At 42.6% G+C, this 18,860-nt stretch overlaps 1 protein-coding gene across 1 annotated transcript; it reads right to left on the bottom strand.

The window, feature by feature from the left end:
* Positions 1-12,688: 12,688 nt before the first annotated feature.
* On the bottom strand, positions 12,689-13,630 carry LOC129339633 (olfactory receptor 1019-like). The gene has a single exon (XM_054994215.1). The coding sequence runs from the start codon at positions 13,628-13,630 to the stop codon at positions 12,689-12,691; it is 942 nt and encodes a 313-aa protein (XP_054850190.1).
* Positions 13,631-18,860: the final 5,230 nt, after the last annotated feature.

The following is an 18,860-nucleotide window of genomic DNA, read 5'->3' as shown; positions in this document are numbered from 1 at the left end:
TTTAAAGTAAAGTAAAATAAGTAAAAGTACATTGTACATTCAGGTTAAAGGGGATTTGCAAAATTAATAATTGGAAGTGGAACTTGTCTGTGATATTCTCAGAATGGTAAAAACTTAAGTGTTGGACAGGGAAAAAAATATTTGTCCTTGTAATTTGTATTTTAAAAATCCATGGTTCCTGTTCATGTATTGATTCGGGGTGTGCAGTATGGGTTTCTAATTTGGGTTTTTAACCTGAATCATGACCGATTTGGAAAGATTCCAGGTTCCCAAATCAGCCCCAGCATCACTGAGCCAATTCGGGAATCCTGAAGCAAAGCTTCCCGAAGTGGTTTGTATTGTTTTGGGAAGTTGCAGGCAAAGAGCAACACTTTTCTTGCCACTTGCAAGGGGTAAGAAAAGTGTTGCTTTCAAATGCCAGCTGCCTTTTTCAGCTGACAGGAGGGGGATTCCCCTCTCATCAGCTGAAAAAAGCCTTTTAAATGCCAGCTGCCTTTTTCAGCTGACAGGGAGGGGATTCATAGAGATTCCCCTCTCATCAGCTTTGAAAAGCCTTCAAGTAAACATGAAGCAGGAAACCCAAATATTTTTCGGGTGTATACCCCTAGTATTGACCACTGTTTTTATTAGAAAGCCTCAGAGGGAAAAAGCCACTAATATTTATGCATAAAAAATAATCTACTTGAACTATTAAACTTTGAGTCAAACCACTGAAAATGCAAAATTCTTTGACATTTTTAAACTACATTTTTAACTACATTTTTAAACTACAGTAGATCACTACTGATTGATGATCTGGGACATGTCCAGTGCTTTCTAACAGTAATACTAATTACTGTTGGGGGACCTGATGTGTATGAGAACACCTATTCTAAGTAAAGCAGCTCTCTGCATTTGTGTTTGTTAATTTTGTTACAAACATGGTGTTAGTCAATGAGTGGTGCTATCTCCTATTCCCACATCCTGTCTAAAAAAGGATGCAGTTGACTCCTTGGAGCATCCTTTTCATCCCAGCTTGGTCCATTCCTAAGAATTAGAATTGACACTTTAAAAGAGATTCTACATCTCCTCTGGTGGAAGTTTGGAAGTGAATAAACGTTCATACAATTTGCATTCCAAACTTGATGAGGAGAGGGAAGATAACCCAGGAATGTGTTCCCCATCATTAAAAAACCAGTGCAACTAATGACCAAGTAGATGAACAGTGCACTCCTAGGCAGAGTTAGACCTTTCCAAATCAACTCAAGTCAATGGGCTTAGAAGGGTATAGCTTTGCATAGGATTCCAAAGTAAGTAATCCAGCTCCATTTAGTCGTGAACTCATAGAGATCAGATGAGGCATATAAACTCATATAAGACTTGAATACAGCATTGTGTATGTGTGGGTGACTGTGTATGCATATCTTGAATTAAAATTAAAGACAGGAAGATGCCATTTTCATCAGAACGATCTGGACTCTTGATTTCCTTTCCAAATCTCCCTCTCCTACACTGCTGCTCTTGTCCTCACAGGGAAGAAAACATGGGTTCCATAAATTACATCCTATGTTTTTGATGCCTAATGCACCTCGATGGAGAAACTAGATGTATATAAGAAGTGGCATCGTTTCTCCTCCCCTCCGACAGAGATGCGGATCAGGGAATCCACTTCAAGCAAACCCTTGAAAAAAACTAAAATAAACTCCCCCTTCAGAATTTCACTTGCCAGTCTTACCATGGTGCTTCTGTCTGATTATCTTCAAATGGCTTTCTAGTGCAACATGTGGAAACCCTAAAAAAAAAAATTCCCACCAGTCAGTGGCTTCAGGGAACTGTATGAAGCAAAGAAAACTAGAAATGAAGAGCTAGAAGGCACCTGAAGGGTCATCTATTCCAACTCCCTGCACAGTACAGAAAATTCACAGCTAGCCCTCTCCCCCCAGGCTTAAAAGGGTTTAACTATGCATAGGATTCCAATCTAAGAAACCCAGTTCTATTTAATCATGAAGTCATAGAGATCAAGACAGGTGTTTCAGCTCATACAAGTCTTGAATACAGCATTCTGTGTGTGTGACTGTGTTTGCATATACTGAGTTAAAAGCAAAAACAAAATGTTGCCAACGTCATCAGGTACAGTCTGGCCTTTTGTTCTCACGGTGAAAAAATTAGGGGTTCCAGAAACAACATTTAATGTTTATGTACCCGTGTTCATACATATAGACAACATATAAACAATATTTAATGTTTATGAACCAGTGCTCCTGCAAATAGAGACTAGATGCATGCATACAAGAGGATCTCCATCAGAGCATCTCTGATAGAGATGCTGTGCAGTGAATCCACTTCAAGCAAGCCCTTGAAAAAAACTAAAATAAACTCCCTCTTCATAATTCGACTCGCCAATCTTACCATTGTGGTTCTGTCTGATGATCTTCAACAGCAGCTGTGGGTGGGTTTTAAACTGCTTTCTAATGCAACATGTGGAAACCCTGAAAAAAATTTACCCACCGGTAAGCAGCTTCAAGAAAATGTATGAAACATAGAAACGAAGAGCTGGAAGGGATCTCAAGGGTCATCCAGTCCAACCCCCTGTACAATGCAGAAAATTCACAGCTACTCTCTGTTCCCGTCCCTCACTGGGCTTAAAAGGGTATAACTATGCATAGAACTGTATGAAGCAAAGAAAACTAGAAATGAAGAGCTAGAAGGCACCTGAAGGGTCATCCATTCCAACTCCCTGCACAGTGCAGAAAATTCACAGCTAGCCCTCTCCCCCCAGGCTTAAAAGGGTTTAACTATGCATCGGATTCCAGTCTAAGAAACTCAGCTTCATTTACTCATGAACTCATTGCGATCAGATGAGGTATTTAATCTCATACAAGACTTGAATCCTGTATTGTATATGTGTGAGTGATTGAGTGTGCATATAACCGAGTTAAAAGGAAAGACAGGAAAGCGATGTTTTCATCAGACATAGTCTGGCTTTTTCTTTTCCTTGCCAAATTCCCACTACAAAGCTTTTTATCCTCACAGGGAAGAAATCATGGTTTCTGTAAATAACATTTAATGTTTATGAACCAGACAGTGCTCCTCCATATAGAGATTAGCTGCAAGCATACAAGAGGCGGCATTCCCCCTTGAAATAGGTGCTGAGCCATGAATCCATTTGAAAAAAATAAAATAAACGGACCTCTCCCTCCTCTGCCCCGTAATCTGACTTGCAAATCTTACTTTTGTGCTTCTTTCTGATGATCTTCAACAACTGCAGTGGATGAGGTTCAAACTATTAACATGGGGAAACCTGAAAAAGTTATTCGCCCATCAATCACAGGCTTCAGGAGAATGTACAAGGCTTCCATACATTGGGTTAGACTGTCTATTTAGGTCAGCATCTCTACTCTCACTGAAGGCATCTCTACAGGGTCTTAGTCAAGAAAAATCTCCAATAATGTCTACAGCCTGAAAGTCTTTTAACTAGAGAGGGTAGCATTTGCATTTGAGATATTCTGCATGCAAAGCAGGCAGTTTAGAAGTGAGTCAAAGTCTCTCCCCCAAGAAGGAAGATCTATATATTATCTGAGATGGAGCCAGAGATGAAGCCTTTATCCTTGTTATATTGAAAAGACAATCTATGGAGAGCTCAGGAAGATAAGTAGTTTAATATTGTGGCTTGATCCTCCAGTATGAGAACAACAAGCATCTAGAATTTCCTCTCTGTAGAACAGCAAGAATGGCAGCTGGGAGGGCTACTCAAGCTATAATCCTAACAAAAATTTCCTAGAAGAAATCCCCACCAAGTGACTTGGGACTGACTTCTCAGTAGATCTGCTTAGGAATCTTCCCTCAGTGACTTTATTGCTCAGCCTAACCTGTCTCACAAGGTTGTTTTAAGGATAAAATGGGGAATGTCGAAAGCCACTTTGGTTTTGGAGAGAAAAGTGGATTAGGAAGTAAGTAACTAAGTAAATGTATAGCGGGATGGATATTAGTAAGTTTTGTAATGTAAACCTATGTGGGAATTCTTGTTAGTACTAACTTTAAAACAATAAATAAGAATCTGGTTCATATTGAATCAGGCTGTTGCTCCAATAAGTCCAAAGTTGTCTATTCTCCGTGCTGGTAGATCTCCAGACAGAGTTCCATCACAGGACTGCTACCAGTTAACCTTGCATAGGAGATGCCCTATACAGGCAAAGGAAGTTCTGTACCACTGAGTAATCCAGCTCAATTTACTGGGGGGAATACATGCAGCTTTCCACACAAAACTTAAACCCTTTTTTAAAGCTCTGGCAAGTTCTTAGCGCCTTAGCTCCTAGTAGTTTCTTCCTCTAGGATGAGAACAGAAAGCATTTCGAATTTCTGACTGTAAAGTGAAAGAAAGCATGAAAGATCCTTCTGCACAAATTAATATCTTTTAGGAGACACGTATCAAAGAATACATGGGCCATGGACATTATATGGTGGAAACAAGCTGCTTAACTTGCTGCTGATGCAGATCACAGTCTCAGTAAGGCGGAGGACAGATATTATTCCCAATGCCCATCTTTCCTGAAGAGGTCCTGGACTGTAGGACTGGGAGAGATGCTGCTTTATGCTGAATCAGACAAATGGTTCATGTATCCCAGTTCATCTACCTTGACTGAAAACAGAATTCCTTGCTTCAAGCAGGAAAAAGAAAGCCCTGGGATCTTTTACAAACAAGCAAAACACATCCTAAATTCCAATTCCTAAGCTACTTTGAGAAGTTCTTCTTCAGCCACTTTTAAATGCCTTCTAAGAAAAGAACCAAACATACCTCGGCTTGTTCAGTTTCCTAAGAACTCTCAGCATTAGAAGAAGGACAGCATGGTGTCAAATGTTTCTGGATTTAAGCAGGTAATAAAGACGTTGAACTTTCTCCGTAAGGGCTGCTTCAATCCCTTTGAAATGTTCTTCTCAGTCACTGAGAGTTTGTTCCTTCAGCCCCTTGGGTCTGAAGCTTTTGTTATATTTTTTAAAAAGGAGGAGGGGGGTTCTTCAAGCTTTTCGACAAAGAAATTCCCCTAAATCACTTTTTGAGGTTATAGAGAAGTCATAAAATGTATAGTATATGACCAAGTTTGCCAGATCTCGGAAGCTAAACAAAGCTGTCCCTGGTGATTAGTTCTTGGGTGACAGCCAGCCTAGGAAGACCAGGGTTGTGATGCAGAGGAATGCAATGGAAAATGATCTCTGCTAATCTCTTGTCTACAAACCCCCTTGCACTGGAACTTCATGGGGGAACTCTCTCTTAGCATAATTTCAGCTCTTCCAACCTATTATGAAACACCTGTTTGCTCCCAACTACCCCAAATGTTTTGTACCCACATCTAGACTGAGGAAACTTCTAAGGCAGCAAAAAGTTTGAGTGCACTCCTGGTGAGTTAGCATTCTTCTGTTGTTTTTGGATTTTTCCCAATGTTTGTCTTACAGTTTTGTTTGTTCATAATAATGTCAGATTCGTATGTCAAAGAAAGGAATTCAGCATCTGAAGGATGTTCCACACAATCTGTGGTTCGAATGTCCCTCAACCAATCATAAGAAGAGACAGACGCAGAGTCCTGTGAATGAAGCAAGTCTACTACATTTATTAAACGTGGAGGAGCAGAGGTTACACAGAGAGTAAAGAGTTCCTTTGTGTCCAAAGCTCATCAAAGCTACAATAGCTGAGCAAAGCATATTATACCTTCTGATTAATTACAATATTTGTTGTTCTATTGGCTCAAATATTACTGTGGTCCCCACTGGCTCAAGTGGGCTACCACCTCTAATGATACAATAGTCCAGGGGTATTCTTATTGGAAGAGATAACTTTGGTCAGGGCTTTTTTTCAGGGGGAACGCAGGAGAACGGAGTTCCAGAACCTCTTGAAAATGGTCACATGGCTGGTGGCCCCGCCCTCTGATCTCCAGACAGAGGGGAGTTTAGATTGACCTCCGCACCACTGAGCGGCGCGGAGGGCAATCTAAACTCCCCTCTGTCTGGAGATCAGGGGGCGGGGCCACCAGCCATGTGACCATTTTCTCTGAGGGCAACCCACTGAGTTCCACCACCTCTTTTCCCAGAAAAAAAGCCCTGACTTTGGTCAACACCATAATTACAATATTTCCCAATTGCCATTGCTTATCTTATCAGTGCTTGCTTTATCTTTAGAAGGAACATCTCTCTTCCTTTCCCACACATCTCTTTCATAGGCTTTTCATTTTGTCCATTCCTCTAGCCCATGTAACATTTTACCAAGGGTGCCCCAATGTCACTTTTGGCAACCTGGTATGCTACAGGCAGAGATTGTTTCTCTGGGTTCTGTGGGAGGGGTTCGCTCCCCCTTCCTGAGGAATGTGCTTGCAGTTGCATTTAGCACCCATTCCCTTTGCTCTGGGGCGTCTTCTCAGCCTTGAAAGGTACTGCTAATCTGATTAGCTCACAGCTAGCTTCCTTCTTTCAGTAACACATTTTCTTTCCCATTCTTCTATTGCTACGTTTGGCATGGACAGTTTTACTAAGAAGTTTCTGTATCAACCTATAAGCAGTGTCTATCTAATAGTGAGTACAGGTGCAGGTGTAACTACCTTATAGCAAGCTTCACAGTGGCTGGTTTCAATCTTCACAATGACTAACATATATAACATACATTCTGCTTTGGTCATTTTGTTTCAAGTCTCATTCTCTTGCAAGTTGCATTACAAATACTACATTAGCTCCTGAGAATAATAATGCATAACAATAGTAAAGGCACATTAAATATTCATCTTCATTAAATCTACTTCCCACAAGGAGGATAAAATTCTTAGGTGTTTTGGCTTATGAGGGCTCAAACAACTAGATGTTATTATCACATTTGGCTTTTATGAACTGGTTACCTTTTGCATTATCTAAATTAATTCAAATATCTATTAAATAGAATGATTACCAATCTGTCTCTTCTCTTAGCCTTGCTGAGGGAATGTGGCACTCCCAGCTGCGGCAATAGCCACTTGGCTATTCAGCTTTATTACCTCCATCTTGGGCATAATTAAGTTGCAAGTTGAACAATTGCCACAACTATGATGGCCCCTAGGAAGAACATTGACGGAAGCTACTTGTTGGTGTAAGTCAGAGTGTATCAGCCAATCTCTAATATTTTTAGTTCTACCAGGATGAAGAGATGAAACGGGTGGATTTAATAAACCTTTATTGTATTATAAATTTCTGTCTAGTTAGTTTATCACAGCTTTTTTGGCAGTTTTCTTGACTACATATGGGGCCAAGTTAACCCTGTTTCTGTATGCGAAGATATCTTCTATGGTTTTATTGGTCAAATCTGGCAACAGTTCCCTTATATAACTGTAACAACTTGCTACTTGAGATTCTTTGACTTCAGTGACTCCATTGAGGCCACCTGTGTGCAAAATATGGGCCTTCTCATCAACCCACAAACCCTCAGCAATGAGATGTATTCTGGAGTGAATAAAATGAACTGCTGAAAGCCCCATTTTTGTTGCACTTTGGCCATCGCCGCATGGATGTCCTTGTTCCGCAGAGTGTATATGACAGGGTTCAGAAGTGGGGTGACCACAACATAAAACACAGCAACCCGATGGTCATTATCAAGAGATGCTCCAATCTGTGGTACAATACAGATAAAAGTGGCACTGCTGTAAAACATGATGGTCACTGCAAGATGGGAGCCGCATGTAGAGAAGGCCTTGCACAATCCACTAGCTGACTGTATTTGGATCAAAGAAAACAGAATGAGTCCATAGGAAGTCAAGATAATTGAAAAACAGCAAAAGAGGAACAATGTCGAAAGTACAAAAGTGACGATTTCTGTAATATGGGTGTCATCGCATGCGAGTTTCAACACCATTGGCATTTCACAGATAAAATGTTTGATGCAGCATGGGCCACAGAACGGGTGGCTAAAGGTCAGGCTCACACAGAAGACTCCACCGCATAGCCCACCTATCCAGCGGGCTGAGGTAAGTTGGAACTGGTGCCATCTTCCCATGGCAGTGATGTACACAAAGGGATAGCAGATGGCTAAGTAATGGTCATAGGCCATGACGCCCAGCAGAAGTGCTTCAGCAGTTGCCATGGCCAAAGCTGTGTATATCTGCAATGAACAACGGATTAAAGACAATTCTGCATGACCCACAAAAAGGTGAGGAGGTATGGGGGATGGTGGTGTTGACATAGCAGATCTCCACACCTGAGAGGTGTGTAAGGAAGAAGTACATGGGTGTGTGGAGGAGGGAGTCCATCCGTACCAATATGATGATGCCTGCTTTCCCCACAAGGGTAAATATATAGAGGAGGAGAATGACCATAAAGAGTAGAATCTGTGTCTTGTGGTCATTGGAGAGTCCCACCAAGATGAACTCTGTACTAGCGTTGAAAGTGTCAGTAACCATAGAGGGCTTCTTCCTGCAGAAAATAAGGAACATTGACAGACTGAGGCATACGACTACTCTAAACCAAGCTGGAATTTGCCCTCTAGTCCTGATGTGGATGAAGATCAAATGAGGTAACTGTAATTGCCAACTCCATCTTGGGAGTTACCTGGATACCTCAGGCTGGAGCCTAGGGAAGGTGGGGTAAGAGAAGAGGATGGACTTCAGAAGAATATAATGCCAGTTTGGTGTAGTGGTTAAGAGCGCAGGACTCTAATCTGGAGAACTGGCTTTGATTCCTCATGCCTCCACTTGGAGCCAGCTGGGTGACCTTTGGCTATTCACAGATCTCTGGAGCATTCACAGCCCCACCCACCTCACAGTGTGCTTGTTGTGGGGGATAATAATAACAACACAATCAATAATAAGCAGAGGTCACATGTTATTATTGATTGGCCTTGCTAAGCTTATTATAATTATTAAGCCCACCTTCAAAGGCAGCTGTTTTCTCCAGGGGAACTGATCTCTGGAGTCCAGAGATGACTTGTAATTCGGAGAGATAACCAGGCCTCATCACCTTCCTCCTACAAAGTTCCTTGACCTAAATGCACCTCTTATGTGTGTTGAAAACTGTTATAAAGAAACTGTCACAACCCACTTAAAAAATGTAAAATATATACTGGCAGGGCTTTTTTTCAGCAGGAAAGCGGGGGAACAGAGTTCCGGAACCTCTTGAAAATGGTCACATGGCTTGTGGCCCCACCCCCTGATCTCCAGACAGAGGGGAGTTTAGATTGCAATCTAAACTCCCCTCTGTCTGGAGATCAGGGGGTGGGGCCACCAGCCATGTGACCATTTTCTCCAAGGGCAGCTCACTGAGTTCCACCACCTCTTTTCCCAGAAAAAAAGCCCTGTATACTGGTTATAACTTATAATTCTGCATTCTGGAAATATAGGAAAGAATTTTGAATATTGGTCGTGGTTCTGTGAAATGGTGCTTCATCATTGCATTCAGATAATGCAAAATTATCGATGTTATTTTTTTAAAGACTCCTATAACTCAGAAGCAGAACATTTGCCCTCACATTTATTTAAAGGAGTTTCTATCAATAATTAAAAATATATTAATTCCCCCTCCCAGGAATTGCGGTAATGATGGTATTTGCTTAATATAAGGAATTTTCAGAAATCCCTAAACTATCTAAATGGAATGTTCAGATGTGAGACTTGTGAGTAAAATTAAATTGTATATTCAGGATGGGTAGCCGTGTTAGTCTGAAGAACCCATGCAGGCATCTGAAGAAGTGAGCTGTGCCCCACAAAAGCTCATACTCTATCACAAGTTTTCCAATCTTACAGGTGCTACGGGGCTCATTCTCTTTTCTATTTACATTAAGGGCAAAGTGAATTGCCAAAATTAATAATTTGGGAAGAACTGGAACTTGTCTGTGATATTTTAGAATGATTAAAGTTAAGTGCTAGATAAAAATGTGAACAAATGTGAATGTGTTTGTTAATTTTGTTAGAAATATGGGGTTAGTAGACGAGTGCTGGTATACCCTGTTACCTCATCCTGTATAAAAAAACAATGCACTTTATTCCCTGGAACAGCCCTTTTCTTCCCAGTTTGGTCCATTACTAAGGGCCAAGCTACAACTGACAAATGACACTTGAACAGCAAGTGTATTTCTCCCTGTTCACTTGCCCTCCACTCAATCCACTTGCCGTTCAAGTGTCATTCATCATGTGTAGCTTGGCCCTAAGAAATAGAACTGACTCTTAGAAAGAGATTCTGCATCCCTTCTGGAGATATGGAAGAGAGGATATATTAATAAGACTTGCAACCCAAGCTTGATGAGGAGATGGAAGATAACCCAAGAATTTCCCATCATTAAAAAATAATCCTAACAAAACTTCTTCTATCATTTTCTTGGTCAAATATAGGCAACAGTTGCCTATATTTCTAGGTATAACCGTGACAACCTGCTATTTGAGATTCTTTGAAATTGATGCCAGTGACTCCATTGGGGCCATCTGTATGCAAAATATGGGCTTCATCATCAACCCCAAAACCTTCAGCAAAGAGGTCTATCATGAAATTAATAAAATGAATAGTCCCATTTTGAGCTACAAGTGGGGTATAGTACTTCATCCTTCTTAAAAATCTCCCTCACAGTTCTAGGCTATACTTCTTACTATGGTGCTGATTCTCTGTTTTTCTGAGAGGTAAAGATTCCATATAAATCGCATCACCTCCCCCCCCCCCCCACAACATGTTCAACATGAATAGGTCATTCAATAATTTCAGAACTTTACCACTTCTGTTGTATCATATCTTACTATATAATTGAGTAAGTATGTTTCAGACAACTCACTTTATACCCTGGTGCACCACCAGAGGGCGCTGCCATGGAGGGAAGCCTAGGCAAGGCACCATGTCCCTCCAGAAAACATGCCATGGTGGGAAGCCCAGGCCGGGAGCAGAATGGGAACAGGTGGCAATGTGGGCCTCCCACCTTCATCCAGCTGGTATTAGGAGCGGAGCAGGTGGCAATGCCTGCCCCCCCTTTGAACCAGCTGGGATCAGGAGCAGAACAGGTGGCAATGCCCACCCCTTGCCTTAACTCAGCTAGCATTAGGAATGGAGCAGGTGGCAATGCCCTCTCCCCGCCTTAACCAAGCTGGTATTAGGAGCGGAGCAGGTTGCAATTCCCACCACCTGCCTTAATCCAGCTGGTATTAGGAATGGAGTTGGTGGAATTCCCCCCCACACCTGAACACAGCTGTGATTAGGAGCAGAGCAGGTGACAATGCCATCTCTGACCTTAACCCAGTTGGTATTAGGAGTGGAGCACATGGCAATGCCCACACACAACCCTTCTCCCAGCTGGGATCAGAAGCAGAGAAGGTGGCTTTGCTCACCCATTGCCTTAACCCAGCAGGCATTAGGAGAGGAGCAGGTGGCAATGCCAACCCCCACACACACCTTAATTCAGCTGGGATCAGGAGCAGAGCAGGTGACAATACCCATCCCCCTTCACCCAGCTGGAATCAGGAGCAGATCGTATGGCAATACCCATCCTCCATCACCCAACTGGGATCAGGAGTGGATCAGGTGACAATGCTCCCCGCCTTAACCCATCTGGTATTAAGAGTGGAGCAGGTGGCAATGCCCTCCCTTGCCTTAATCCAGCTAGTTTTAGTTGCAGATCAAGTGGCAATGCCTAGCCCCCACCATCAGAGGAGATCAAGAGTGGAGAAGGTGGCAATGCCCACCTTGCACCTTCACCTGGCTGGGATCAGACACAGAGAAGTAGGCAATGCACTTCTTCCTTTCACCCAGCCTGGATAAGGAGCAGAGCAGGTAGTAATGCCTGCCCTCTTCAACCTACCGGAATAAGCCACTGAGCAGACAGCAATGCCCACCCTGTCTTCACCCTGCCGGAGGCAAGAGCCAAGTATGCAGCAATGCCTGCCTCCCCTTCACCCAGCTGGGATCAGGAGCAGAGCAGGTAGTAAAGCCCACCGCCCACTTTCACACATGGAGCAGGAGGCAATGCCCATATCCCTTCACCGAGTTGGGATCAGGCTTGGAGTAGGTGACAATGCCTGCCCCCCTTCACCCAGCTGTAGTCGGGCACAGAACAGGAGGCAATGCCCGCCCGCCCCCTTTACCCGGCATGTATCAGGCATGGAGCAGGTAGCAAAGCCCACCACCCCTTCACATGGCTGAGATCAGGCAGATGAGGCATGGAGCAGATGACAATGCCCACCCTCCCTCCTTCACCAGCTGTAATCAGTGACGTAGGAGGAGTGAATGTCTGCCTGCTCGCCCTCCCCTTTCTAGAACCCGTTGTATTTTTTCCCACAATGGGCTTTGTTGCTAGTTCTGCTATAAAAAGGAACTCATGTTCGACTTATTTCAATTCACTTGTTCAGTTTCAGCTGTTCTCAAGATCTCCTGGAGTGTTTCACAGTCATCCCATCACAGTAGAAGCCAAGGCAGGCCAGTAGACTCAGTGGTTCCACAGCCCAGCTGAAGAGCTGAGCAAAAGGTTATGAATTTCAAAGTCATTTCAACACTTGATTAGGCTGAGAGAAAGACTGCCATACTCAGTCAACATCTGCAATGTGCAATCTTTTGACTTCCTTTGAACTAGCCAACACTAACAGTGCAATCCAAAGAAAACTTATCTCCAATGTAAGCCCATGGACATCAATGGGATTATACTGGAGTAACTCGGCTTGGGATTGCGCTGTAAAGCACCTAGTTTACAGTATTCAAGCTTGCCACTTTTGGACCCTCAGACTACTGTCAACATTCATCTTTTCTCTGAACGCCATTTTCGTAGCACTTTGGCCATCGCCGCATGGACATCCTTGTTCCGCAGAGTGTATATGATAGGGTTCAGAAGAGGGGTGACCACAAGATAAAACACAGCAGCCTTCTTGTCATTATCAAGAGCTGTACTTATCCGTGGTGCAATATAGACAAAGGTGGCACTGCCATAAAACATGGTGACCACTGCTAGATGGGAGCCACATGTAGAGAAGGCCTTGCGCAATGCACTAACTGACTGCTTTTGGAACAAAGAACTCAGAATGAGTCCGTAGGAAGTCAAGATAAGTGAAACTGGGCAAAACAGGAAAATTGCCGCAAATCCAAAAATAAGGGTTTCTGAAAGATGGGGGTCATCGCATGTGAGTTTCAACACCATCGGCATTTCACAGATAAAATGTTTGACGCAGCATGGGCCACAGAACGGGTGCATAAAGGTCAGGCTCACACAGAAGACTCCACCGCATAGCCCACCTATCCAGCAGGCTGAGGCAAGCAGGACCTGGTGCTGTATTCCCATGGCAGTGTTGTACACAAGAGGATGACAGATGGCTAAGTAACGGTCATAGGCCATGACGCCCAGCAGAAGTGCTTCAGCAGTCGCCATAGCCAAAGCTGTGTACATCTGCAATGCGCAACGGATTAAAGACAATTCTGCATGACCTGCTAAAAGGTGAGCAAGTATCTGGGGGATGGTGCTGTTGACATAACAGATCTCCACACCTGCGAGATTCGTAAGGAAGAAGTACATGGGCGTGTGGAGTTGGGAGTCCGTCCGTACCAATAAGATGATGCATGCATTCCCCACAACAGTAAATATATAGATGAGTAGAATGACCACAAAGAACAGAATCTGTGTCTTGCGGTCATGGGAGAGTCCCTCCAAGATGAACTCTGTGCTAGTGTTGAAATTATCAGGACCCATCGAGGGCTTCTTCCTGCAGTGAATGAGAAACATTGAAAGATTGAGGAGAGCCAGTTTGGTGTAGTGGTTAAGAGTGCTGGGACTCTAATCTGGAGAACCTGGTTTGATTCCCCACTCCTCAACTTGAAGCCACCTTGGGTCAGTCACACTTCTTTCAGAGCTCTCTCAGTCCCACCCACCTCACTGGATGATTATTAAGGAGATAATAATAATGCACTTTGTAATCTGTTCTGAGAGAACTGAATTTGATTCCCCACTTCTCCGCTCGAAGCCAGCTGGGTGATCTTGTGTCAGTCACAGCTCTTTCAGAACTCTCTCAGGCTCAAGCACTTCACAGGGTGATTGTTGTGGGGATAATAACATGACTTTGTAGACCACTCTGAGTGAGCCTTAAGTTGTCCTGAAGGACAGTATATAAATCAAATGTTATTACTATTAGTAGGATACAACTACCCTAAAGTAACTACCCTGGACTTTGCTTCTCTATGGCTTATGTGAACGCTAATCAGACCAGTTAACTAGGATTGCCAACCAATGGTGGACCCTGGAGACAGCAGAATTTGGGAACTGGGGAGACCTCAGCAGAGAATAATGTTATAGAATCCACCCTCCAAGGCAGCCATTTTCTCCAGGGGATCTCTGTAGTCAGGAGGTACATTGTAATTCCGAGCCTCACCTGAAGGTTGGCAACCCTACTTAAGTAAACATTATGATCTCATCCAAATAGCATAATATCTCTCTTCTTCCTCCTCCAAAGTTCTTTTACTTGAAAGTACCTCTTACATGTGTTCATAAGAGAGTTCATGAGAGAAGTACAAAAAGCTTTCACAATGGTAACTTCCATACAAAATATGTAAAATACACAGCGGATATAATTCTACATGCTAGAGATATAAGCAAGAATTTTGAATGAAGTTTGGTGTAGACACTACACAGTAGAGGTTAAGAGCTATGGAACTCTAATCTGGAGAACCAGGTTTGATTCTCGACTTCTCTACTGAAGCCCTCTGGGTGACCTTGGGTCAATCACAATTCTTCCAGAGCTCTCTCAGCCCCACTCACCTCACAGGGAGATTGTTGTGGGGATAATAATAACATACTTTGTAAACTGCTCTTAGAGTGGGTATTAAGTTGTCCTGAAGAGTGGTATATAAATAGAATGTTGGTGTTGTTGTTTTTAATGTAGGTGGTGATTCTGTAAGCAGTGCTTCAACACTAGATTCAGATAATGCAGATGTGTTAATGTTATTTTTTAAAGAAAATTCATATAACTCAGGACCTAACATTTGCCCTCACATTTACGTAAAGGGGTCCTGACCAACAATTAGGGAAATATTTTTTTCCCTCTTAGAATTGTTGTGATGTCAGTAAATGCTTAATATAGGGGATTTTCAGAAATCCCTAAATTATCTAAATAGAATGTTCCAAAGTGAGACTCATAAGTAAAATTACATTCAATATTCAGCTTAAAGGGGGTTGCCAAAATTAATAATTTAGGAAAAACTGGAACTTGTTTGTGTAAAAAGTTAAGTGTTGGTGAAAAAAATCTTTGTAAATTATATTTAAATAATGTATTATTGCACATATTGACTGTTCTTTGTATTAGAAAACCTCTTGGGGGTTGGGGAATCCAATGATTTTAACAACAACAAAAAAGAATCCACGTGAACTATTCCTCTTTGAGTCGGGTGGTCTAAGAACAGGGGCGAGGAGGAGGAGGAGGAGGAGGAGGAGAAGGGTGCACATTGGCTTTCTTTTAAATCTTTGAGTCACACCACTGAAAATGCAACCTTCTTTGGTCTCCTTAAAAATAACTGAGACCTGTTTCTACCACTAGACTCTCTGTCCTAATGAAAGATCTGTTAAAGGTCCCTGGCCCCAGGGAGGCCCGCCTGGCATCGACCAGGGCCAGGGCCTTTTCGGTCCTGGCCCCAGCCTGGTGGAACGCTTTGTCTGAAGAGAACAAGGCCTGGCAAGATTTGTTATCTTTTCGCCAGGCCTGCAAGATGGAGCTGTTCCGCCAGGCATGTGGGCGGTGCTAGGCGGAGGCCCCCTGCCCGGTTGATGAGGGATTGGGCCCACCACCACCAATACCCCCATTTTTAAAAACTCTTTAATGCAGAGGTGCTCTGAAGTTGTTTTAAATTTGATCCGTTGAATTCTGTGCCGCTATGTTGATATTTATAATTGTATTTTAACTGTGTAAATTGGATGTTTTTAGAATTGTTAACTATAATAGCTGTTTTATATACTTATGTATTTTGTAATCCGTCCTGAGCCTGCTGGAAATGTGAGGAGGGTGGAATAAAAATAAAAAATAAATAAAAGTTGTTGTTAACACTACTGGTGGGGAGATGTGATGTGTATGAGGACACTCATCTAAAGTAAAGTGCATGTGTCTGTGTTAATTTTGTTACATACCTGAGGTTTGTGAATAAGTAGAGCTGTACCTTATTCCTCCGTCCTTTCTAAAAAACAATGCGCTTGACTCCCTGGGGCAGCCACTTTCTTCCCACCTTGGTCTGTCACTAAGAATTAAAACTGACTCTTAAAAGGAGATTCCGCAACCTCTCTGCTAGAAATTTGGAAAAGAGAATAGATTCATGAAATTCACATCCTAAGCTTGGTGAAGAAAGGGAAGATAATCCAAAATGTGTTCCTCATCAAGAGAACCCAATGGAACTGACAACCAAGTTGATTAAAAATGGAATACCTCTCCAAATAAATTGAAGTCAGAGGGGTCTCAACCTTTTGTTTTCTTTTCAAATTCTCCCACCACCCACCACTGCTTTTATCCTCACATGGAAGAAAATAAGGGTTCCAGAAATAACATTCTATGTTTTTGACCCCCCCCTGCCCATCCCCCTCCATGGAGAGACTAGGTGCATGCGCACAATAATCACATTCATAATAACATTCAATTTATATGCCACCCTTCTGGACAACTTAATGCCCACTCAGAGCGGTTTACAAAGTATGTCATGATTATCCCCAAAACAAAACACCCTGTGAAGTGAGTGGGTCTGAGAGAGCTCTGAGAGAGCTGTGACTGGCCCAAGGTCCCCCAGCTGGCTTCAAGCGGAGGAGGGGGGAATCAAACTCGGCTCTCCAGATTAGAGTCCCGCGCTCTTAACCACTACACCAAAATGGCTCTCACAAGAAGTGGCATCGTTCTTTGTCCCCACTAATACAGGTGCAGATCAATGAATCCACTTCAAGCAAGCCCTTGAAAAAAACTAAAATAAACTCCCTCTTCATAATTTGACCTGCCAATTTTACCTTTGTGATACTGTCTGATGATCTTCTCCAGGGTTTTTTTTTCTGGGAAAAAAGGTGGCAGAACTCTCAAGAGGGAAATGAGGAAGAAACACACGGGTTTCCTTGAAATAATATTATTTTCAAGCACTACTGCTGAGTATTTTCAAGAGGTGCCGGAACTCCGTTCCACCGTGTTCCCCCTGGGAAAAAGCCCTTAACCAACTGCAGTGCATGGGTTTCAAACAGCTTTCTAATGCAACAGGTGGAAACCCTGACCAAAAATTTACCTGTTACTGCCTTCTTAAGGCTCTATGAAACAAAGAATTATAGAAACAAAGATGTGAAAGGTACCCCAAGGGTCATCTAGTCCAACTCCCTGCTCAGAGCTGGGAATTCACAGCTCCCCCCACCCCAGCTAACCTAGCTCCATTTAATCATGAACTCATAGATATCAGATGAGGTATTTAAACTAATCCAAGTCTTGGATCCAGCAAGGTGTATGTGTGAATGACTGCATCTGCATGGAATGAAAAGCAAAGACAGAATGGTGCTAATTTCATCAGGCACAGTCTGAACATTTCTTTTCCAAATTCCCCACACACATCTTTTCTCCTCACAGGGAAGAAATTATGGTTTCCAGAAATAACATTGAATGTTTATTATGAACCCATGCCCCTCAAGAGGTCTCATTCTTGCTCTTCCCCTCTGCTAGAGTTGCTGAGCAGTGAATCCACTTCAAGCAAGCCCTTGAAAAAACGACACTAAACTGATCTCTCCCTCCTCCGCTCCATAATTTGACTTGCAAATCTTACCTTTGTGCTTCTGTCTGTTGGTCTTCAAGAACTGCACTGGATGAGTTTCAAACTACTTTCTAATGCAACATGTGGAAACCCTAAAAAGGAAATCACTCATCGTTCAGTAGTTCAGGGGAATGTGGGATGATTCCATAGATCGGGTCAAAATATCTATTTAGCTTAGCATATTTATTCTCACTAAAGGAACTTCTACGAAGTTTGGGTCAAGAAAAATCTTCGGAAATATCTACTACCTGGGGATCGTTTATCTAGAACTGGTAGCATTTGTATTTGAGACCTTCTGCATGCAAAGCAGGCAGTTTAGAAGTGAGTCACAGTCTCTCCCCCAAGAAGGAAGACCTATATATTATCTGAGATGGCGCCAGAGACGAAGCCTTTATTCATGTTATCTCGAAAAGGCAATCTATGGAGAGCTCAGAAGGATAAGTAGTTTAATATTGTGGCTTGATCCTCCAGTATGAGAACAACAAACATCTAGAATTTCCTCTCTGTAGAACAGCAAGAATGGCAGCTGGGAGGGCTACTCACTCAAGCTGTAATCCTAACAAAAATTTCCTGGGAGAGAACCCCACCAAGTGACTTGGGACTGACTTCTCAGTAGATCTGCTTAGGAATCTTCCCTCAGTGACTTCATTGCTCAGCCTAACCTGTCTCACAAGGTTAAGGATAAAATGGGGAATGTCGAAAACCACTTTGGTTTTGGAGAGAAAAGTGGATTAGGAAGTAAGTAACTAAGTAAATGTATAGCGGGATGGATATTAGTAAGTTTTGTAATGTAAAACTATGTGGGAATTCTTGTTAGTACTGACTTTGAAACAATAAATAAGAATCTGGTTCATATTGAATCAGGCTGTTGCTCCAATAAGTCCAAAGTTGTCTACTCTCCGTGCTGGTAGATCTCCAGACAGAGTTCCATCACAGGACTGCTACCAGTTAACCTTGCATAGGAGATGCCCTATACAGGCAAAGCAAGTTCTGTACCACTGAGTAATCCAGCCCAGTTTACTGGGGGGAATACATGCAGCTTCCCACACAAAATTTAAACCCTTTTTTAAAGCTCTGGCAAGTTCTTAGCACCTTAGCTCCTACAAGTTTCTTCCTCTGGAATGAGAACAGAAAGCATTTCAAATTTTCTGACTGTAAAGTGAAAGAAAGCA

Source organism: Eublepharis macularius, chromosome 12 (genome assembly GCF_028583425.1).
Source record: "Eublepharis macularius isolate TG4126 chromosome 12, MPM_Emac_v1.0, whole genome shotgun sequence".
Lineage (NCBI taxonomy): Eukaryota > Metazoa > Chordata > Lepidosauria > Squamata > Eublepharidae > Eublepharis > Eublepharis macularius.
This window is presented reverse-complemented; position numbering and strand designations above follow the sequence as displayed.